Source organism: Sorex fumeus, unplaced genomic scaffold (genome assembly GCF_029834395.1).
Source record: "Sorex fumeus unplaced genomic scaffold, SorFum_2.1 ptg000043l, whole genome shotgun sequence".
NCBI lineage: Eukaryota > Metazoa > Chordata > Mammalia > Eulipotyphla > Soricidae > Sorex > Sorex fumeus.
The window spans coordinates 23967857-23992349 of record NW_026606100.1 but is presented as its reverse complement, the minus strand read 5'-3'; the positions used below and the strand labels follow the sequence as shown (position 1 = coordinate 23992349).

Here is a 24493-nt window from a genome sequence, read left to right as displayed (position 1 = left end):
TCTCTCCAGCAGGGCCCTCTTCCTGTCTCTGGAAGTGAGAGCCAGGCTCCACCAAAACGTCAGAGTCAGTTTTGACTCCAAGACTTTTGTTTCCAACCAATTCCATGGAGAAAGCCCAATGTTCCCGTGCCAGTCACGTCAAAACCCATCCCAAAAGAGCAGAGACCAGAGCATGAGGCTATGAAGAGGAAGGCTCAGCAGGACCGTGAGAATGTTGCCAAATGCACATCTTTGGGGAAGGTGCAGTTTTTTATCGAGAGAGAAAAAGATATAGACATCTCATTATTCTATGGCTATAAGTAGCTGGAATGGTTGGTGCCACTTTAAGTACTAGATGGTTGTCTTAGACAAACACCTGAAATGCCATACACATGTCATATATACTGATACATTTTTCAAAAAATAAATAGATGCATATAAGTTAAGAGATTAGTAATAAAATTTCTGAATGTTTATAGGCTTTCCACTGTGATGGTTATTTGGAGGGGTTGAGTGTCGAAGGATTCATAAGAAAAAAATAGAAGTTAGAGGGCAGTTAAAAGGGGCAACTGACTACAATCTAAGAAAGAGAAACTTGGCTCATAGTTGTAAATTCCTTCAGAGGAGAAATTTTATTGGCCTGATGAAGAGATTACAGGGGGGAGGCAGGCAGAAAAATAGTCTACCTGATAGGGCATTTGCAGGAGGCTGACCCAAGATTCATCCCTGGAATACTATGTGGTAGAACGAGATTCACTAGATGTTATCCTTGAGCACAGAGCCAGAAGTAAGCCCTGAGCACAGGCAAGTATGCCTCCATCTCCAGTCTGCTCCAAAAAAGAGTGGGAGAAATGGCACAGTTAAAGGGTTTGATTTAATAAAAAAAAAATAATGGAATATGCTGAAGAAGGTGGATTAGCATAACGATGACCTGATGAAAAGGAAAAATAGTTTCACAAAGGCTGTCTTTATGTTTCATGACCTCTGTTATTAAATAAAGAGATTTGAGACGTGTCTCCAAAAGATGTGGGTGGTCTATCCATAAGTTAGCAGGCTGTGGGATGCTAACACATATGCTGGGGACAGAACCTACAGATGAACAGTCAACAGCCATCAAGGTTATTCAGGAGTTTCTGGAAATATGGACCAAGCAAAAAGAACAGTTGTAGCAAGATGCCAAAAAATCAGCCCTTGGAACTTGTAAAGATCAATCGTGGCCAATGGTTCAGCCACCCTAGATGCATCATTTCACTTCGTCTTCCCAACAATACTCAGAACCAGTATTACTGGGGCACTAGGCCAGCGCAGTTGAACAATGAGGTCTATCTGACTAAGTTCTTTGGATTTGCAAACTCCCCAAGGTGGTCAATGTGTCTTTCAGACCACAGCATCCTGACATTACTGACTTGGGAGCTCAAAATATATTAGCATCAGGGGCCTCTCAGGGGTTTTCCGTGGTGCCTGGTGCCTGCAGCCTGCTCCAAACATCTATGTTAACGGAAGCTCACACAAAACACAATGGTACCAATGGCGTTGGAGGCTGGGTCATGGGAGAATCCGAACTGGGATATGCGCAGTAGGTCACAACTCTCGGAGCATTTGGGACCACCTGTTCTTGAGGCTGGGAAGGTGGTGGTGGGAAGAGATGGTTCTAGGAGAGATATGGGGTGATGAATGAAAAGGATAGAAATGGAGAAGGACTGGGACCGAGACACCAGATGGGCGTAATGGGAAAGTTGGTGGGTTATGTTAAAATGTTTTTTAAAGAAAAACTGTATTCTATTCATCAAAGTAGGAAAATAAAATAGGTGAGAAATAACAGGTCACATACAAGGTCAGAGAGACCTCAACGAGCTGAAGTGAATTCTGGAGCTCCTCCTAGATCTTGGGCAGACAGCCTGGTTCTCCCAGCATCATGGGGTGTGACCACAAAACACCTACTTAGTGTTAAACATGCAAAGACAAAAGAAACAAAAATCAAGCTGCAAACACTGAGACTGGTAAATGATTTTTCTTTTGGGTGCGGGTGAGAGACTTTGAAGTGAATAGTTGTAAGTTTTTTCTAAGGGGAGTAAGAACACCTTGGCCAGCAGAGGGATTAGTGGCCCAGAGGGGAGAGTCTGATAGACTTCTATTGCTAACGTGAAAATGGTAAGGTGCACTGCATTTACATAATTTAGAGTTTGAAAAAAATATAATACAGCCCAACAGTTATTCCCAATTTTCCTAGGTACTTGTAGGCAATGATTAAAGGAGAGAGAATTTGTACCCTTTTAAAATACACACCTGCTTAAGCAATTTTGTTTATGGGATCCATCATTTAAGACAAATTTCAGTGGCATTAGCTATACTTGCTACTTTTGCAACTATTACCATCGTTTTATCCATGGGCTGGAGCTATGGCACAGCGGGAAGGGCTGTTGCCTTGCAAGCGGGCAAAATGGGCAACTCGAGTTCGAATACTCCGCCTCTCGCGGAGAACCCGCAAAATGCTGAGTGTATCTCCCCTGCACTGCAAAGTCTGGCACATTACTCATGACGTATTCTGTATGCCAAACACAGTAACAATTGTCACAATGGAGATGTTACTGGCCCCGATAGAGCAAATCGATGAACAATGGAAGGACAGTGACAGTGAAGGTGACCATTATTTTATCCATAACACTTTCATCATTTTCAAAAACTGCCTCTTCAATACCCACTGAGCTCTCCATTCTCTCTCTCCTCTGGTTCCTGGCGACACTCCTCTTTTTTCTCTATGAATTTTCATTCTCTAAACCCATTACATACATGGATCTTAAGATATGTGACATTTTTGGCAGCCGTTTTTAAACCCAGATGCTTTCAATGTTCATCTTGCTACAGTATGTCATTACTTCCTCTGACTGATATTCTGTTGTATGGATCTATCATATTAGAGAGGGTTCCACACGTTAAAAATGCACAGAGCCCTGGAGGTCTCATAAATTGTCTAAAAGAAATATTGATAGTGGTTGTACACATAGTACAGAGTGTAGGGTGCTTGTCTTCAACACAGTAGGCGTCCTTGGCTCCCTGGCACTCCATATGTCCCCTGAGTCCTGCCATGAATGACTCCTGAGCACAAAACCAAGAGGAAAATTTGAGCACCATCAGGTGTGGCTACAACACACAAAAAATCAAAGCATTCGCACAAACAAAGATATAGTCCAATTCATGTAATTTTACATGCTAACAACATCATGGTGTAGAATGGATAATGGCCATTCCAAAAAACCATCAACCTTGCAAATATTCCTTTGTTTAGAAAACCTTGATTGAATAGATGCTATGACTGCCAATGGAGAGATCTGTTGTATTTTCAGGTGAGTCAATGGAATAACACTTGTTCTGACACAATGGAGGAAGTAGATGATGAAGATAGAGGAGAAGGTCATGTGACCTTTGAGGCCAGGATGTGAGTTTATTAACTACTAGACAAGCCTCGTGGAAGTTATCAGAAGTTAACAGAAAATACAGGCAAAAGACCTTCTAGAGAAGGCATATATCTGGGCTGACATCTTTTTCCCAGTGATGTGTATATGAAATTTCTGGCTTTCAGGAGTGCAGATATTTTTCTTCTGATGTTTAAGCCAACAGGCAATTGGTTACAGCAGTCACAGAAAACCTAAACAAAACTGCACATCAATAACACAGTAGCATGTAAAACAATACAGTGCTCGAGCAACGAGCAACACATATTTGAAACCATTACATATGAAACTTAAAAATCTTTTTCTATTTCACTCTTAAGTAAAAACAGCATTTGTTAAGGAACTTGTGTAGCTATTGGGCAAGTAGCAATATTGTGGGAATTAAATTAAAATGACTAGTGTGTTTCCCTGCTCCACATCAATTTTCAAACTATTTTGACTTTTTATTATAGTGCCTTCTCCAGGAATGATTCCTGAGTGCAGAACAGAGAGCAATACCTGAGCATAACCACGTGTGACCCGCAACCTGAAATAAATAAATAAATAGATAAGATTTTGAAATTTTCCTATCCTCTTTTTAGCCATATTGTCCATAACTCAATCACCTCTATCATCACAGCCACTATCCACACGCTCACACTAGCCTCACCCATGAATGAATCTCTTCCACCCTCTTACACTTTACACCAGTGATAGATCAAATGTACCACACCACATTTATTCAGGTTTAAAATAGAAGGCAAGTGGTTGGTGGGCGTACACTCCAGGGCAGTGTGCCCAGAAATCCAGCCCAAGTAACTGCAAGACTCCTCACCGTTGGCCATGCGCCCTCCTCCCAGAGGCACTTAGGACAGAAGTGTTCCCCGGAAAATTCTAGGACTACATCATATGTGGGACTTTATTCCAGATCAGGCACCACTGGGGCTTACTCCCACAAAACTAGAGCAGCGGCGGTGGGCATGGCCTCCAAGGCAGCAGCGCCTCATGCCGCTGCTCTAATTTTCCCCTTTCTCTACAATTTGGAATCAAATTTCAATCTCCATTACCTAATTTTGAGGAGGATAGCCTGGTTGTCACAAACACATTATGCCAGTATTCCACTAGTCTATTTTGATATCAGCAAAGTAAATGAGCACAAGAAAATGAACAAGTCTACATTAAAGAACGCATATCTGAAACTGCACTAGAGGTATCACAGAGGTCACAAAGGAGTAGCACCAAAGATGAAGCTAGTATTCTAGAAGGGGGAAAAGGTGACCACCATCGAAGAGCTCATCCAGAATCCTTTCTCACAGCAAGAGGGGAATATCGAGAGTGAACCGGAAGGTCCCACCTCGAAAATACCTAAGGAGCATTAAGAAAAGGCGCAAATTCCCACCACAAGGAGTGGATGAAGAAATCAACTCAGAAGCCTCAAAGGGGAATACCAACAAATGAATTCTCTCCAGTAAATATTTCATAGATGAAATGTTGAGGATGTTTATTGAACTCAAAGAAATGATGGAACAGGCAGCCAGTAATTTAAAGAAAGCCATGAAAGAAACAGTGGAATGGACAGCCAATAAAATCAGGAAGCAATGAAAGCAGAAATAAGAAAGTGACAAATTTGTCATTAATAAAGGATTCAGGAGATGAAATTAAAAACAGAGTGCACACACTAAACAGTAGAATAACCTTCATTGAAAGAGAATCAGTGAGCTTCAAGATGAGCTGCATAACGCATACAGGCAACACCTATAATGGGAAAGGATCTCAAAATAGGTCAGGTGAAACAGAAACCTAGGGGCTGAACTTTAGAGGAATAACATGACAATCATCAAAGATTCAGAAGAATGGGGAGGCAACCCCAATGAAGTAGCATCAGGTAAGTTCATCATTGCTGAGTATGTCACAAAGCTAGAGAATGCAGACATCCAGATTCAAGGAGCTCAGAAGGTAGGTGCCCTAAGAGAACCTAATAAAGAGACTCCAAGATATCATATTCAGAATGACGGATACCACAGATAGAGACATAATACTGCAAGCAGAAAGGTCGAAGAAGGAAATCACATAAGAAGGAGCATCCCTTAGATTTGCAGCAGACTTATCAAAGGAAACTGTCCTAGCCCAAAGACAATGGGGGATTATAGTGAAAAAAATTCAATGAAAAGATTGCTTCACCAAGAATACTCTATCCTTCAATGTAATATACTGCAGCTGTTAGAAAGGATAAGTCATGAAATTTACATACAAGTAGTTCAGCATAGTCACTATCATGCTACATGAAGTGAGCTAGAAATAGAGGAACATACATAGAAAGTTGGCACTCATTTGGGCAATATTAAATAAGAAAATGGGACAAAACACTTAAGAATAGTGAGATAGTTACCAGGAGGTCTGCTCCATGGCTTGGAACCCAGAAAATCTGGACAAGTACAGGAAAAAAAAGGGGGCTCAGACCTCTACCTAAGATCGTGCACAAAAGTCAGATCAAAATGGATTAAATAACCTCAGCATCAGATTTGAATCCATAAGATCCATTGAAGAGATGGTCAGCAAAATCCTTCACATTGTTGAAAATAAAAGTATTTTCAAAGGTGACAAGCCACTGAACAAGCAAGTGGAAACAGTGATACACTAATGGGACTCTCTTAAACTAAGTAGCCTCTGTGCCTCAAAAGAATCTGTGAGCAGAATACAAACACAGTTTACAGTATGGTAAAGGATATTCACCCAATACCCATCTGATAAGGGGTGAATATCAAGGCTATACAAGGCACTGGTAGAACTCTATAGTAAGAAAACATCCATCACATCATAAAATGTGGGCATGAAATAAACAGAAAGTTTCTCAGAGGAGAAATCTGAATGGCCAAATGGCACATGAAAAAATGCTCTTCATCACAAATCATCAGGGAGATCAGATGAAAACAAAAGGATACCACGTCACACCACAGAAACTGGCACATATCCAAAAGAACAAAAGTAACCAGTTTTGGCATGGATGTGGATCAAAGGGCACTCTCTTTCTCTGCTGATTGGAATGCTGACTGGCGCAGCCTTTTTGGAAAACAATATGGACGTTTCTCAAAAAAACTAGAAAGTGAGCTCTCATTTGACCCCGCTATACCACTTCTGGGAATATATCCTAGAGATGCAAAGAATTACAGTAGAAATGACTTCTGCACTTGTACATTCATTGCAGAACTCTTTGCAATAGCCAGAATCTGGAAAAAATCCAAGTGCCCGAGAACAGATGACTGGTTAAAAACAACTTTGATACACCTACACAATGGAATACTATGCATCTGTTAGAAAAGATGAAATGATGAAATTTGCATATATGTGCATCAATATAGAGAGTGTCATGCTAAGAGAAATCATTCAAAGAGAGAGAGGGACAGACATAGAATGACTGCACTTATTTGTGGAATAGAATGCAACAGTTGGGAGGCTAACAGATGGAATAGAGAAGGTACCACTAATTTTTTAAGATCATTTCTTAAATTTAATCAAATATTTCCTATTATATAACTATGTAAAGATATCCTGATTTCATAAATCCTCAAAAAAAGGCCCAAAAGTTCAAATACAAAGTGTTCCAATCTTTCAATCATTTGAGCATTTATTAACATGAAAGTACTGTTTGCAAGATATGCAGGTTTTCCTAGTCCAATGTTTTAAACCTAGAATTACTTCTGAATCTAACACAAAGTAAACTCACTAAAGTTGGCCAAGGTTAAATAAACCATTTCTAGCTATCACCTTGACAGTTCGGATGGTAGTTTTGGTTTTTATAATTGACATTACTTTCCACTAGGTAACAGAATAGAGTTCTGATCTTGAGTTTTTTATACTAAAATATGTACCTGCATGTCTTATGAAGTTACTAAAATATATGTAGTTAACATGTATATTGTTTACTACTTTCATAAACTAGAAAGTACAACATTAGGTCTTTTAAGAGTAAAATTTAATTTTATAACTCTTGGTTGTTTTTAATTTTCTGAAGTTTCTATAATCTTGCTCTGGCCTTATCTAAGCTTATAGGAATGCACAGGGTTGCCCCAGACCTATGCACGCAGGAGGCTTGTAGAGACTTGGTTCTTAATGGTTGCAGTTCCCAGAAAAACTTGTCCATAATAAACCCATCTGGAAGAACTAAGTTGAAAACTTAATTTATAGACTCTATAATGACAGCATTGTTGCCACTACAAGATAAAAGAAATATAAACTCACGGTCAGTGCTTCTTTTACCAAAGCTTCTCATTATCTATGCTGTCATGGTTTTTAATATTTTTGGCATGTTTAGTAGGAGAGCTTATTGACCATCTTATTAAGTTTAAGTTCATTTGGATAAAAGACCCAAATAAACTTAAGTTTAAGTTTTACCCTTGGGTAAAAGACCCACCAATCATTATTGTCATATTCACTTGGGATGATATATTTTAATAGATTATTATGTGTAACAAAGTACATTGTAAGCATTGCATTGTGTATCTCAAAATGTTTCTAATAAATAATTAAATGAAAGGAGAAATATTAGAATAATTCATGCAAGTCTAGTTTTTAAGGTCTAGTGAGGTTAAGTCTTAATACATACATAGACATACATAGAAAAATGTGAATACAACAAGGAACTATGGAAGAATAAATATTGGGGGAAAATAACTATAGTAAATTACATATTGTGAATTGGTTAAAATGAACAACGCATATTTAATCAGTCATGTAACTGACCTGTTGACAACATGCAATTACTAGCTCCAAAAACTGAGTAGTAATCTTCTAAAACTACTTTTAAATCAAGTTCTTAAATCTTAGCTATAAACAAAAGGGCAAGAAACATTTAAACAATACTGCAGTTTTTCAGAAGACAGATAAGAAATTTCAACGCTTATGTCTTTGACAGTTATAAAAAAAATTAAAGTCTTGGCTAAGTTATAAACATGTTTATAATGCAACATTTACATAACAAATAATGCTACTAATGGTGTCTAGAAGATCAGAATAGTTTAAAAAAAACAAAACAAAACATAAATATACGGAGCCAATTATTTACTTGTAGAACATGTACATTTATGCCTAAATTTTATCATTTACTGTACCACCATTAATTTAAAAAAATCAAATCCAAAATAAAAGGCAAAACTACCTATGAAATGGCATATTAGTTTATATCTCAGTTTTTGAAGATGTCCTTAATTTACTGATATAGCAAACGAATGTCAGTTCTGATTGCTATGCAAAAGAACAGAAGATAACCTGCTTGGCAATGAACATTAAAAAAGTTCAATTGCACACAGGCAACAAGCTATATATGAAAAGTTACTAACTGAACTATGGATATTAAATACTGAAAAAAGTTAACAGCTTATTATAATTTATTTTATTTAACAAACAGTCTAGGAAATTCGCAGTCATCAACATTTCCATTGCAATTTAAGGTGTAATTGGGAATTCAGGAAACTCGGTGGAGTTGTTAGTGTAACGAACCTTGTAGGTGAAATACATGCACAATTTGGATAGCACATGTGAAGGTATCTCTCTAAAATTGACTTCATTGGTTTCATTTTCAGCAAACTGACCTGGGCCACTCACCATGGCTTTTATTGCTCCTGATGTTAAGGCATTTTCTCTTTCTACAATAAACTCATGGCCATCAGAGGATATTAATTTGACATACATAGCATCAGGGCCTTCACAGCCACCATAGGTTTTCTCTACTCCATCCATTATGTTCTTAAGAAATTCTTCTTCACTCCCAGAGGAAATTTAGGAGTTTGTTGTCAGCTCTGCAGCCACCACAACCAGTGCAGCCGCTGCACCCTCGCGCGTGCCCCGCCGAGAAGGGACCACTATTTAAATTATTCTTAGAGGGCTCACTCGGGATGTTAGATTCCTGCTGAAGGTAGACTATAGAGCAACCATGATGGCCACTTGCTATATGCATTGCAAATCATAACACCCAAAAGAAGAGAGAGTAAAAGGGAATGTGTTTGCCACAGAGGCAGGTGGGAGAGATTGTGTGGGGGTGGCAGGAGGGATACTGGAAACATTGGTGGTGGACAATGGGCACTGCTAGAGAGATGCTTACTCGATCATTTTATGACCGAAATGTAATCACTAAAGTTTGCAAATCCGTAACTGAACCTCATGGTTATTCATTCAAAAATAAAAAAGTAGAATAGAAGGAAACCAATCTAAGAGAAATATATTTATACAGAAAGATAGATCGACAGACTGACACACAGACAGATATGCACACAAGGCTAAACATTAACAACATGTTACTAATCTGTTATAGAAGTGCAAATGGCTCTTGGGTGAAATACAACTGCCTTGACATACTTTCCTCTAAGAAACAATTTTGGGATGATTTTTGGCGAATTATGAATAACACAGTAGAAAATGAATTCTTTTGGCTCTGCATTAGGGCAGGGTTTTAGGTTTGGGATGGAAGCATTTGAAATATGGTGGTGAGAAGGTGTTATGGTGGTGTATTGGTGTTTGAATATTAAATACACTCAAATATTGTGAACAACTGTATCAAAAAATTAAATTAAATTAAAAAATCTTTTTAAGAGATCAAAGCAACAATTCTGAGTGTGGAAAACAATGAAGAGGAAAACAAGATCAAGAATATTTCAGAAGTTTCTGTATTCAATTTTCAGGTGTTCACTAATAGAATTCAGCATGGTCCACAAGGCTCATGCTGAAAAATGAATGTTGAAAGCCCCAAAAGTGCCATGTGGAGAGAAGGATCATGTGAGTCCAGGACTAATGCAGAGACTTAGAACTGTGATCATTAGAAAACTGTTGGTGGTCAAAAATGAAAATGTATAGAGCAGGACCACTTAAGATCAAGAATGAATGAGTGTGGACTTATAATATTGAGTATCGAATAGTGGAATTTTCTGCTATTCACAGTTCTCACACTTCACTCTACAAACCACTAGGAATTTCATCTTGCATATAGCACTGTAGCACTTTCCTCCCATTGATCATAGATTTGCTATAGTGGGCACAGTAAGCTCTCCCTTGTGAGACTTGTTGTTACTGTGTTTGGCATATTGAATAGGGCATGGTAGCTTGCCTTGCTTTGCTGTGCGGGTGAGATATTCTTGGTATCTTGCTGGGCTCTCTGAGAGGGGCAGAGGAACTGAACTCAGCTCTGCCAGTCTGAGTCAATATATTTACTAAATTTAAATATAGTAATACCTCAGCAAGAGCAATCATAAAGCAGATAGATATTTGGCTTGGTCAGGGACCTATCCAGGACGTATCTAAGGCTTCCCATATATTTTGACAAGCACTGCCAGGCTGAATTACTGAGTATCGAGCCAGGAGTCACCTCTGAAAGTTTTGGCGTGCCCCTGCAAACAGTAAGACCTTATGAAGTACCCACTGTATACAAGTCACAGTTTTAAGCACATTAAGAGGTATTAGTTGATAATATTTTGTTAGAAATGCTCTAGCATCAAAGACGTAAATCAAAGAGATAGTATGTGGGAAATTGTCTGCCATGAAGTCAGGGGGAGGGCCAGAAACGGGTGGTATACTGTGGAGATTGGTGGTGAGGAATGTGCACTGGTTGAGGGATGGGTGTTTGAACATTGTTTGTGATCTTTCCCCAGCAAAGTTCTTGATTCTGTCTTTGCAGTGACTCCTACTGGATCATCGTATTTTCACTTCTAAAATATATTTCTGCTTCAGCACTGAGGAATAATGTAGGGGTTAATATATGAATATTCCATGTGACTGACCATGGTTCTATCTCCAGCACCACACATGGTGCCATGAAGATCACCAGGACTCACTCCTGAGCACAGAGACAGTATAACCTGAGTATCACTGGGGCTACCCCAAATCCTCTCTCTCTAGACACACACAAACACATATACATAACACCCACATACAAACCCACAATTTCTAGGCTGCAATGATAGTACAGTGTGTAGGGTGCTTACCATGAATGAAGACAAGCCTCAAAGGTTCAAGGGACCATACTTATTGGGATGACATGGATTGAATCCAGGTCCAACATGTGGATGGAAGTGCGTTTCCCACTGGATTATCACTTTGATCCAGATGAGGACACCATTTTAAATGACAACTGCCTTCAAGTATTTATTGTGTTCTTTCTGGTTCTTTTTAGAAGTCCCCAATTATCCCTAACTACTTCGGATTTTCTAACAGATGGTAAAATTTGTTGATCACAATAATTGGTTATAATCTGTCTAAATTGTTTCTCATCTGCTAAATCCAATTGTCACTTTGAACCTCCAATCAGCAGCATTCAATAACAGAGAATGAGACAAACACAGAAGTAGAAAAAAACGCGAATTGACCTAAGTTCAGGGTGACCTGTGCAGCATTTAGTGGTCTCATGGCAGGTCAATATAATGCAATATTGCTCCACCAACCCCAGCAGATCCCTAAAGGTGAGCCAATGTTGGAGTTGACAGAGACATCAAGGACAGTTAGGAAGTTTATAAACATGCCACAGGGACCTGGAGAGCAGAGGCTAGTGTAGTTCATAGAGAATCAGTAGGCAACTGTAAACTATAAAGTTGTTCAGGCAGGAGAGAGAATTAAGTGGGCAGGGTACCTCTCTTGCACACAGGCTACAGAGCTCCTCTCCTCCAGGAGTGATTCAAGAGTGTGGAGCCAGGAGCAAGCACTGAGTATGGCTAGGTGAGAATCCAAAATCAAAATAAATAAATAAAAGATTATGAAATTTGTTTATTCTAGTTTTGGCTGTATTGTCCCCTAAATCTAAAATACCCTACAAAGTATTAGTCTATTTTTACCTGGCACAAGTTTACACCTGGCAGATACTGTGTCATCTATTCTATCCTTGCCATCTCTTCTTTCTGGGTGCATGTTTGCTAGCAGAACATCCTAAACTTAGGGTTTTTTGGTACAGGAAGATTGCTCATAATAATTTATCATTTCCTACACCTAAAGTAAGTAATAATGTATATTATAAAGCATTAACATATCACTTAATAATATTAAACATTATACAAAATACAGTAATAATAACTTAATGTTGTTGGTTAACTAGGCAATATTAATTATTACCTAGTAACTGTTGATTTATTAATGAAATATGTAAGCTCATGAGTAGAATAGGATTATTTCTCTAACCTAAGAGTATGAGGAAGATGAAACTGTTATAACTGTCTTACAAAGATTCCATCTCTTTAGCTTGCTTAAGTCTACCTCTCAGTCTATCCAATCCAGTCTTCTTGGGAATCTGACCTCCCTATTGGCTAGCCTCTAACTTTCAACTGCCTGTTTTATGACATCATTCTCCCACCAAACCTACCAGCACCTGGTAGAATCTTGGGGCTCCCCTGGAGTTGTTTATAAAGAAGTTTGGATCATCGCAAGTGACCAGTGACCAATGACCATCACCAGTGATCAGTCACCTGTATTGGAACTTGTGGACTCCCGCTTCAGTGTTCAGACGTACTCTCATATCATCTCCTCTTCTCATTTACCTTACCTTGATATTTCCTCTTTTCTGATCATGTCAGGTAAGGAATAATATTTTTCAAAGTTTTTCATGAGATTTCTTATCCCTAAACTTAGCAGTTAAGGAAAAGCATTATGTAATAATAGAGGAAAGTATTCAACCAGAATATGGTAACACTTATTTTAGCTTGAAGTTCACATTTGCTGTGTGATTTTAGACATTGACTTCCTTTCACTGACATACAAAGTGTTTTTCTTCAATGATTACTTTATATTTGATACACACAACCGCAAATATATGTTTATATATGAGTGTTCACTCTGTGTTTTCTTTTCTTTTTAATAATGATTTTGACATATCCATGAAAAAAGTAAATCAAAGACAATATTTTGACAGAAACAGAAAAGGTAGTTTTGGTAGAAAACCTAATAGCTACAGGGATGTTTTATCTGTAGTGGTCTCTCCACTTTTATTTCTAATTTAGTAGTATGGAAATTTAGTGCTATTCAAAAGTAATTATCGTGTCTTTGGAGTTTTCTATGTAAACTAGATGAAAAGAAAAACTGGATTGTGGGGAAGGTGTGGAGCGCTGAGTGGTAGGGAGGCAAGTCCTCAAACTAAGGAAGTTGAGGGTTATTTTCAACAAGCGTTGACCAACAGAAGCCAAGAAGTAGAAGATGATATGAGGGATAATAAATTAGAAAAGAAAGATTATGGAGGGAAATTATCAAGAAGCAGAAACAGTTTGAGATAGAATGTTGGAGAGAAACAAATAGTTCAAATCAAAACAGAAGGAATAAATATGCTGAGCGCCAGTCAAAGGAGTTGACTTTAATCACTTCTAGGACTAGAAAACATACTGTGTCTCGAGTAGAGTACCAGTAGAAAAAACAGTCTATAGAAAACCATCGTTGTCGTTTCTTTTCTTATTGTCTTTAGAACACAGTTGGCACTTGGCAGTTTTGAATGGAAACACGTTTGAGAAATGATACTTCCTATAAATAACTAATACTGGTTACCTAGGGGGATGGAAGATACATCATCTTCAATGTTTTTATTACATTCTAGTTTGAAAGGTACATGTATGGTCTGCCTGTTAAAATAAAGTAGTGATATCATCTAAGTTGAATCAGGAGAATTGATTCTTTTGTGTGGTAAGTAGGGTCCAGGTTAAAGGCAACTTATCATTTTCACAAAGAGATTCTTTCTAGGCTGGAGCAATAGGTAGGGCATTTGCCTTGCATGCAGACAGGTCATTTCCCTTGCATGTGGCCGATCCAGGTTTGATAATCAGCATCGCGTATAGTTCCCTGAACACCACCAGGAGTAATTCCTGAGTGCATGAGCCAGGAAGAACTCCTGTGCAGTGCCCGGGTGTGACCAAAAAAGAAAAAAAATAGTTCCTTCCTCAAATGACAGCATTTTGATAGCAGTTGACATCTGCTTTTAGATCCTAAGACGAAATAGTAAAGTCAAGTCTCAGATGTCTAAGTTCACATTGATTTCAGTTTTGTGGAATCTGAGTTTTCATACATTAAAAAAAGTTAAGTTGGATTTTGGTGATTGGTTCTGAAATTTTGGGAATGATATTTTCTTGGTTGATAAAGGTACTTGTCATCTAGCTTTTAAAAAAGAATTTGTAATTTTTGTGACCATTTTTCAAATGGTCATTTCTGCTTCTTACATGATTTACTGAAGTTGTATGCTCTATTTAATACCTGTTGTTTGATGGTTAATATTCAGAGACATGAATGATAATAATCATGTCTTTTCCTTATAATTATTCTATTAATTTCTGCTTTGTACTCCTGTAGAACACATACTGGCTACCAAATGAATTCACATTTATTATATTATCTGCTTGTTATGTAAGATACTGGTAAATTTTCTGATTTATGGACTGGTAAACTATACACTCAAAAATCACCTCCTATTGCCTTTTTGGCTAGTAGTTTCTGTTAACATAGAATTTCATCTTCATATCATATACATGACACAATTTCTTAATAAACTTACTGTACTGTTTTTTTTGTTGTGCTTGGGACGACATTCATTGTTGGTCAGGGCTTACTCTTGGGGCTGCTCTCAATCACTTACTGTACTATGCTGATTTTCACATAGCCCAGATTTTATTAGTATGAACATGGCAGAGTCCAAGCAAGAAAGTCCACATGCTTAGGTTCTGTAACCTGGTAATACATAAGGGACAGCAAGATAGTGCAGGAGGGGATAAGGCATTTGCCTTGTAGGCAGGCACTCCAGTTGGATTTCTGTCAGTGCATCCAGTCTCCTGAGTGCTACAAGGTGTCACTCCAGAGTTCAGAGCCAGGACTAGCCCAAGATCACTGCCTGGTATTGGTCCAAACTCCACCCACCCCAATCCCAATACAAATAATGGGAAAGCTTGAACAAGTCTCTAGGCCATCTCTGCGCCTCTGGTTTCTTTCTTCTCCAGTAAAATGTTAGTCATTCTCATAGGAATTTCAAGTTGTAAAATGCTTCCATTCTAGGCAATAACGTAAAGTTCAACTGGAGAGCAAGATACAGTTAGAGCTATGACAAGGAATAACTATCTGTAAGCAACAAATCTATGTTCCAACATCACCAGTCTCTTCTTTAGCTCTGTGTTCACTTTGGGAGTGTGGTGCCCAATACACAAAGTGTCAAAATGTTCCAGCCTTTCAACCACCCAAAGTTGTTTGGACTTTTGGTAACTTACTTGACTTGTTGGTATTAGAAGCTTGTCTATACTTGAAATTTTAAGTGAATTTTGCTCCTCTCAAACGTTGTTGGAGGGAGCTGGAGTGATTGCACAGTAGGCAGGGCATTTGCCTTGCATGCGGGCAACTCGGGTTCCATTACCAGTATCCCATATGGTACCCTGAGCACTGCCAGGAGTAATACTTGAGTGCATGAACCAGGAGGAACCCATGTGCATCGCTGGGTGTAACCCCCCCATAAAAGATTATCATTCTCACAGAATTTTTTCATCACCCTCTTGTTGCTTACAGAAAATATTCAAACTCCATCTATATTAGGAACTGCACATTCTCTGCAGCTTCCCTTTCCCATGGTGAACAATGCAGCTTCCCTAACAGGAAGTGTCTGCAAATACTCCAGCATATCTACTCCAGTTGGTAGACCTGCTTGGCTCCTGCCGTCAGATTCTGGCATTTCTTTCCAATCCCTCATGGGTAGTGCCGATCTTGACCAAAATTCTTGCACAAAAATGCTGTCTGGAGTGTCTGACCAGAGCCAGCTATCCACTTGGTCTGCTTCCAACAAAAGTGTTTTGGAGTGGGATATTGCAGAAAGTACTGAAAAGAAGTCTTACATGGGAGACTGTACTATGACTATCCTTGACCAAAACACCACTGTGTCTTCCATGTCTATGGCAGCTCGGTATGAGAAAACCTTAGATACCAAAGACATGGTGTCTCTGAACCCATCACTTTCTGCCAGTCTAGTTCAAAGGACACCATCTCAGGTACCAAATCAGTGTGGAAGCTTGTCACTTCCCTACCAGGAAGGAAGCCAGGTGTATTACTATCATCAGTGCACTCCAGGACCTCTCCTTTCTGGAGAACCTGGTCCCTGCCTGCTATCCAATGACATACAAAAGAGGTAGGGTCTCTGCCCTCCAAGCTTACAGCAATGCATCCCCTGAAATGGTAATGGTTCTAAAGGAGGTTCAGCCCCCAAAGAATGGACCAACAGCCTCAACCTCTGGAGTTTACTACTCTGTGTCTGCTCCACCCATAATGGAATCGTGTTATCAAGGTGAGTAAAACTGAGAGAAGGGAATTCTGGAATTCAAAACTTGGGGAAAAATCTGCAAGTGAGAAACTGTCCATTGGTAGGTGGCATTTCAGTTCAATACACTGAGATTTTTAAATGTATGAAACCTGAAGGTAAATAAACTCAGTTTAAGTTTAGACTCCCCTCACTCATTTTATAGCACCTTGTTTTCACACTTGACATCAGAGCTTCAAATAACGATTGGAATGTATGATAGTATAAAGACCACCTAGGTTTCCTTAGAAGAAAACTTCAGTAGCATAACAAGGAATGCCACATCTTCATAGTTGATCAGTCTGCCAGTATGACCACAGTAACAATAAGCTCCATTTCTTTAATTATTGGTTTTGTGATTTCTGAAGATATTTAAGAAGTCTTATTGTGATGATACCACATTAACTTTCCCTGAGTTTAATGTACAAGATTCTGAACACATGATATACTCAGAGATACTGTCCAAAGTTATCAAACCTAGAATGTCTACTTGAGCACACATTTCATGAGGAAGTGGTGCTTCATTCCTTCTTTTATAGCATGGTATGAACTTCCGGTTTTTTTTGAGGACAGTGAAGAAATTGATTATATGATGTTAATTTCTGTATAATAGTTTAATAGTTTACATATCTCTACTTGAAAAGAAAGCTTTAGTTTGGGGGAGGCAGACTGTGGGTGACAGACCACAGTGCTCAGGGCTTGGGCCACGCTGTGTTCTCAGGGTTTACTTAGGAAGATGCTAAGCCGCTCATATGTGATGCTGAGGATCAAACTAAGGTCTGCTGTGCACAGGGAAAGTGCTTTATCAACTGCTTTATTCCTCTTTTCCAAGTCTCTCATTTTTAAGTACGGTTTACACAGAAAGTCTTTCAAATACAAAGAATGCAATGGCACCACATGACCAACAGTAAGAAATACAGCAGTTACCTCCAATCTTCAAGCTCAGGGCCTTGTCCATGTTCCTTAGAAGAGCCAGTAACAATGACTTGCCCATTCCTGGAAGGTGCCCAATTGTGGCACCACGAGTTGTATGGAGGGAGTACCTCGTTTAAGGGGGACTGATTTCTTCCATGGTTCCTTTGTAGTGATGAATTCCCTGGGGATAGAGACTTCCCTGGCATTGCAACCTTCTGATCAGAGTTTTTGTCTGATATCCACTTTAGAATTACCCATGTCTTGCAGTAGCAGGATTCAAATACATAAGAGTAACACAGCACCAGAGCTACCGGATGTTCCCATAATAGATCCAGAACAAAGTAACCTGGCTCTGCCCCCAGCTCCAACTCAGGAACAAACAGATAAGAATTGGGATGAGATGAACATTGGGCTTTCAAAGTCTCTGGATACCTACCAGATCCCAATAGAAAAACAAGATCCTCCCCTGTGCCCTTTAGAAGTCCCCGATATCTACCAGCTCCTGGCCTGCATGGATCCTCTGAGTCAAGACCAACAGCCTGGTACTGAAAGAACTCATCAAGAAAAGAATGGTCAATGTTTGGAGGACACAGGAACACTTAAAGGTGAGACTAAATCTGGTGGTATTTTTGCAGACATCACGACATGGGTGGAAGATAAACAACTTCCCCAGCTCTTTGAATGCTTAGAAGGCCTACATCAATGCATAGATCTGCAGGGAATGACCACCACAGATACCATCACTCTAAATCAGGGGCAAAAAAAACTCAGGTGGCACTAAGGGGACCTCCCACCCAACACGGAAGAACAAAAACCAGGCCTCTGAGGCTCTGGAGGAAGAACCCAAGGCCAAAATCCATTCCAAAGACCCAGAGCACTTGCTAGGAGAAGCAGTGAATTTTTGTAATGCTTCAGCCAGTGATAGGTGTCCTATGACCATGGCCATACTTAAGAGCAAACCTCAGAAAGCTGTGTCCAGCAGGATCAACAAGACCAAGAGCCATGAGAAGTAGAAGACAAAAAAGGCCAGAAAAAACTCCAAGAAATCTGATGACAATAAGCAGATATAGAACAAGGTGAAGGCAGAAGACAAGCCCACCATTGCTGGGATGAAACGCAAGTTAAGTCAACCTATGATTGGCCAAGAGGCCCTAACAAAGCCCCCAAGCCTCCTAGGCATGCACATGCTGGAGTCTGTGCAAGTGTTTGATGCACTGGTGAAGAAGAGGGATCCAAAACCTGGATCATCTTCCTCCTGGTTCTGGGTAGTTCAAAGAAGCCCAAAGATGTCCAGCCCTCCTTAGCTGTGAAACCATTGGTAGGTGCTACAAGGGATGGAAAAGTTCTTGAGAAAACTCAGGTCAAAGCTCAGAAACCAAGAAGCAGTGCTAAACAATGCTTGTCTGGATCTCAGTCTGAGTTGCCACCTCCTGGGAAGGTCAAATTGGTACCTTTGCCTTTTCTTACCATGGATAACCCCCAAGCTCGACATGTTCCTCGGAAACCCCACTCTCTGGCTTCACATCGTCCTGCTGCAGCTTACCCTGCCAGTACTGGCTCAACCAACTCAGCCCAGCCAACTGCCACCAATTCATCCCGGCCAGCGACTGCATATTTGTCACACCCTGCCAGACCAGTTCAGCCTATTTCCACCAACCCATCTCGAGCAGCCTTGCTGAGCTCTATTAACCGGCCTATTTCTCAGCCTTAAAATTCTAGACCTGCTCCCTCCAAGACAACACCTTGCACGTCTCTCCAGTGGGGCCCTCTTCCTTTCTCTTGGACCGAGCGCCAGGGCCAGGCTCCACCCAAATGGCAGAGTCAGTTTCTACTCCAAGACTTCCGTTTCCAACCAATTCCATGGAGAAAGCCCAATGTTCCCAAACCAGCCATGTCAAAGCCCATCACAAAAGAGCAGAGACCAGAACGTGAGGCTATGAAGAGGAATGCTCAGCAGGAGCGTGAGAATGCTGCCAAATGCACCTCTTTGGGGAAAGTGCAGTTTTTTTTTTATCAAGAGAGAAAAAGATATGGACATCTCTTGATTCTATGGCTATAAGTAGCTGGAATGGTTGGTGCCACTTTAAGTAACAGATGGTTGCCTAGAGAAACACTTGAAAAGCCATACCCATTTCATTTATTCAGATATATTTTTTAAAAAATAAATAGATGCATATAAGTTAAGAAGACCTCTGGGCCCTAACCAAGGCCATGCTGGGACCACTCTTCACACACTTGAATGAGCCTCACGCATAAAAGAACTGGCAGAGGAACCCAGGTGTGTGGGACCTGGGACTGAGATCTCCATGCCTGCACGGTTTGGGACTGGATCTGCCAGTAGCTAGACAGTTACACCCACCAACTGCCGTGTAACCCCAACAACAGCCAGGATCCAGAAATTATCACACTCAGCTCCCAGGAGAGAACAAGGCCATGCGACATCTTATCATCTCATTCCTCCTTTGGACAAACTGGCAGGCTACCGAATGTAACCATCCCGCACTGCAGAGTCTGGCAAACTCCCCGTGGCGTACCCAATATGCCAAATACCAGTAACAATGAGGGGTCTCATTCTCCTAACTCTGAAAGAGCCTTTAATATGGCACTTTTAAAAAAAATTCTCAGGGCTAGGACAAAGGAGACGTTACTGGGAACTGCTCAAGGCAATCAAAGAATAACAGGATGGTTGTGATTGATTGTGATATAAGTTAATAGATTAATAATAAAAGTTCTGAATGTTGAGAGGCTTTCCACTGTGATGCTTATTTGGAGGGGGTGAGGGGCGAAGGATTCATAAGAAAGAAATAGAAGTTAGAGGGGGATAGAAGGGGGAACAGACAAGAATCTAAGAAAGAGAAACATGGCTCAGAGTTGTAATGTCCTTAAGAGGAGAAATTTTATGTGCCTGATGAAGTGTTGAGCAGGGGGGCAGGCAGAGAAATAGTCTACCTGCTAGGGCATTTACAGGACGCTGACCCAAGGTTCATCCCTGGAATCCTATGTGGTTCCACGAGTTTCAGTAGATGTTATGCTTGAGCACAGAGTCAGAAGTAAGCCCTGAGAACAGGCAACTATGCCACCATTGTCAGTCTCCACCGAAAAAGAATGGGAGAAATGGCACAGTTAGAGTGTTTGGTTTAATATAAAAAAAATGAAAATTGCTGAAGAACGAGGATTAGTATAACAAGATGACCTGATGAAAAGGAAAAATAGCTTCACAGAGGCTGTCTTTATGTTTCATGACCACCGTTGTTAAGAGTTTTGAGACATATCTCCAAAACGTGTGGGTGGTATATCCATAAATGATCAGTCTGTGGGGTCCTAACACATATACTGGAGAAAGTACCTACAGATGAACAGTCAACGGCCCTCAGAGTTATTCAGGGGTGACTGTAAATAGTGACAAAGCAAAGAGAACAGTTGTAGCAAGAAGCCCGAATATCAGCTCTTGGAACATGTAAAGATCAATCACTATGTACTCAGGCCCATGGTTCAGGCACCCTAGATGCACCATTTCAATTCTTCTTCCCAACAATACTCAGAGCCAGTATTACCGGGGCACTAGTCCAGTGTGGTTCAACAATGAGGTCTATAAGACTAAGTTCTTTGGATTTGCGCACTCCCCAAGGTGACCAATGTGTCTTTCAGACCACAGAATCCTGATAATAGTGACTTGGGAGCTCAATATATATTAGCTTCAGGGGGCTTTTGGGGTTTTCCGCGGTGCCTGATGTCTGCAGCCTGCTCCAAACATCTATGTTAATGGAAGCACACACAAAAACCAATGCTGTAACTGATGTTGGAGGCTGGGCCGTGGGAGAATCCCGACTGGGACATCCGCACTAGGTCACCACTCCCAGAGTGGTTGGAACTGGCTCTTCTTGAGGCTGCGAAGGCGGTGGTGGGAAGAAATGGTCCTAGGAGAAATATAGTGTGATGAATGAAAGGGAAGGAAACGGGGAAGGATTGGGACCAGAACACCAGATGGGCATGATGGTAAAGTTGGTGGGCTACATTAAAGTATTTTTTAGTGAAAAACTGTGTTCCATTCATCAAAGGAACAACAAAAGTGGGAAAATAAAGTAGGTGAAAAATAACAGGTCACATACAACGTCAGACAGAGAGAGCTCAAAGAGCAGAAGTTCGTTCTGGAGCTCCTCTGGATCTTGGGCAGACAGCCTGGTTCTCCCAGCATCACGTGGTGTGGCCGCAAAACAACCACCAGTGTTAAACATGCAAAGACAAAAGCAACAAAAATCAAGCTGCAGAACATTGAGAGTGGTGACTCGTTTTTCTTTTGTGGGGCATTGGGACAGACTTTGAAGTGAAGTGTTTTAAGTATTTCCTAAGGGGAACAGAGTAAGAACACCTTGGCCAGCGCAGGGATAAGGGGCCCAAAGGAGAGTGTCTGAAGGCCTTCTACTGCTAACCTGAAAAAGGTAAGGTGTACTGCATTTACATAATTTAGAGTTTTCAAAGAAGAAAAAATCAGACACAGTCTAACAGTTATTCCCAGTTTTCCTAGGTGCTTCTAGGCAATGAGTAAAGGAGAGAGAAATTGTACCTTTATAAAATACACACCTGCATAAGTAATTGTTTTATGGGATCCATCATTTAAGACAAATTTCAGTAGTATTTGCTATACTTGCTAGTTTTGCACCTATTGTCATTATTTTTTCCATGGGCTGGAGCTATAGCACAGCGGGTAGGTTTTTGCCTCGCAAGCGGCCAACATGGGCAACCCAAATTCGATTCTTCTGCCCCTCGCATAGAGCCTGGCAAGCTATCAAGTTTATCTCCCCCGCAGGGCAAAGTCTAGCATGTTACCCATGATGTATTCCATTTTGTAAACACAGTAATAATTGTCACGATGGAGATGTTACTGGGCCCGCTCGAACAAATCGATGAACAACGGGAGGACAGTGACAGTGAGAGTGACCCTTATTTTATCCATAACATTTTCATCATTTCCAAAAACAACCTCTTTGCTTCCCACTGACCTCTCCATTCTCTCTCTCCTCTGGTTCCTGGCAACACTTCTCTTTTGTGTTTCTGAATTTTCTCTCTCTAAACTCTTCACATCCATGGATCCTAAAATATGTGACCTTTTTGGCAAACTTTTTTTAAACCCTAATGCTTTCAAAGTTCATCTGTGCTGCAGTATGTCATTACTTCCTCTGACTGATATTCTCTTGTATGGATCTATGATATTGGAGAGGTTTCCACACTTTCTAAATGCACAGAGTCCTGGTGGTCTCATAAATTAACTAAAAGAATCATTGATAATGATTGTACCCTACCCTCATAGTACAGACGATAGGGTTCTTGTCTTCAACACAGTAGGCCTGCTTGGCTCCCTGGCACTCCATATGTGCCCTGAGCCCTACCATGAGTGACTCCTGAGCACTGAGACAAGAGGAACCTCTGAGCACCAACAGGTGTGGCCAAAACACATGAAAAATCAAAGCATTAACCCACACACAAGATCCAGTCCCATTCATGTATTTTTAGATGCTAACAACATCATGGTATTGAACAGATAATGACTATCAAAAAAAAACCATCACCCCTTCAAATATTTCTTTGTTTAGTAAACCTTGATTGAATAGCTGCTATGACTGGCAATGGAGAGATCTGGTGAATTATCAGATGAGTCAATGGAATAACACTTGTTCTGACACAATGGAGGAAGAATAAGATAAAGATAGAAGAGAAGGTCATGTGACCTTTGCAGCCAGGACGGGAGTGTATTAACTACCAGACAAGCTTCGTGGAAGTTATCAGAAGTTAACAGAAGCTACAGGCTAAAGATCTTCTAAAGAAGGCATATATCCTTGATCACAACTTTTTCTCAGTGATCTGTATATAAAATTTCTTGCTTCCGGATTTTATTCTTCTGATGTTTAAGCTAACAGGTTATTTGTTCTAGCAGTCACAGACAACATAAAGAAAACAGCACATCAATAACACAATAGAATGTAAAACGTACAGTGCACTAGCAACAAATACTTGAAATCAGTACATATAAAAGGAAAAAAAACTTTTTCTATTTCACTCTTAAATGAACATAGTACTTGTTAAGGAAATATGTGTAGCTATTGGGCAAGTAGCAATATCTTGAAACTGGGACTTAAATTAAAATGACCAGTGTGGATCCCTGCTCCACCTTAATTTTCAAACTATTTTGACTTTTTAATATAGAGATCCCAACAGGAATGATTCTTTATTGCAGACCCAGGAGCAATCGCTGAGCATAAACAGATGTGGCCCCCAAACTGAAATAAATAAATAAATAAATAAATAAATAGATCAGATTTTCAAAGTTTACTATTGTATTGTTAGCCATATTGCCCATACCTCAACCACCTCTACCTCACAGTCATTCTACACACGCTCAGACAAGCCTCATACATGAATGAACTATCCTGGACGTCTTATACTTTACACCACTGATAGATCAAGAGTAGCACACCACATTAGAAGGGATTTAAAATAGAAGGCAAGTGGTTTGTGGGTGCACACTCCAGGGCAGTGTGCCCAGAAATCCATTTCAGGGAACTGAGCACTACTCACCGTTGGCCATGCCATAGTCCCCAAGCACTCGGGACAGAGGCATACCCGGCAAGTATTAGGACTGCATCAGAAGTGGGACTTTGTTTCTGTTCAGGCACCATTGAGGCTTAATCCCCCTAAAGTAGAGTAGTAGGAGTGGGCATGGCCTCCAATGCAGTAGTGCCTCATGTGGCTGCTGTAATTTTCCCCTTTCTCTACACTTTCTCTACATATCAGTCTCCATTACCTAACTTTAAGGAGGACATACTGGCTGTCATAAACACATTATGCCAATATTTCACTAGCCTTTTCTGATCTCACCAAAATAATTGTGAACACA

The 24493-nt window shown here is 40.2% G+C and overlaps 1 protein-coding gene and 1 pseudogene across 1 annotated transcript; one reads left to right on the top strand and one right to left on the bottom strand.

Moving 5' to 3' along the window:
• Window positions 1-8839: 8839 nt before the first annotated feature.
• LOC130029869 (elongin-C-like) lies at window positions 8840-9189 on the bottom strand. Its single transcript, XM_056120955.1, has one exon. The coding sequence runs from the start codon at window positions 9144-9146 to the stop codon at window positions 8853-8855; it is 294 nt and encodes a 97-aa protein (XP_055976930.1). The 5' UTR covers window positions 9147-9189; the 3' UTR covers window positions 8840-8852.
• A 2266-nt stretch (window positions 9190-11455) lies between these two features.
• On the top strand, window positions 11456-19652 carry LOC130029817 (uncharacterized protein C2orf78-like; annotated as a pseudogene).
• The last annotated feature ends 4841 nt before the right edge of the window (window positions 19653-24493 follow it).

Coding starts and splice junctions, on each gene's coding strand:
- LOC130029869 (XM_056120955.1), bottom strand. CDS start 9,146: ATGGATGGAGTAGAGAAAACCTATGGTGGCTGTGAAGGCCCTGATGCT.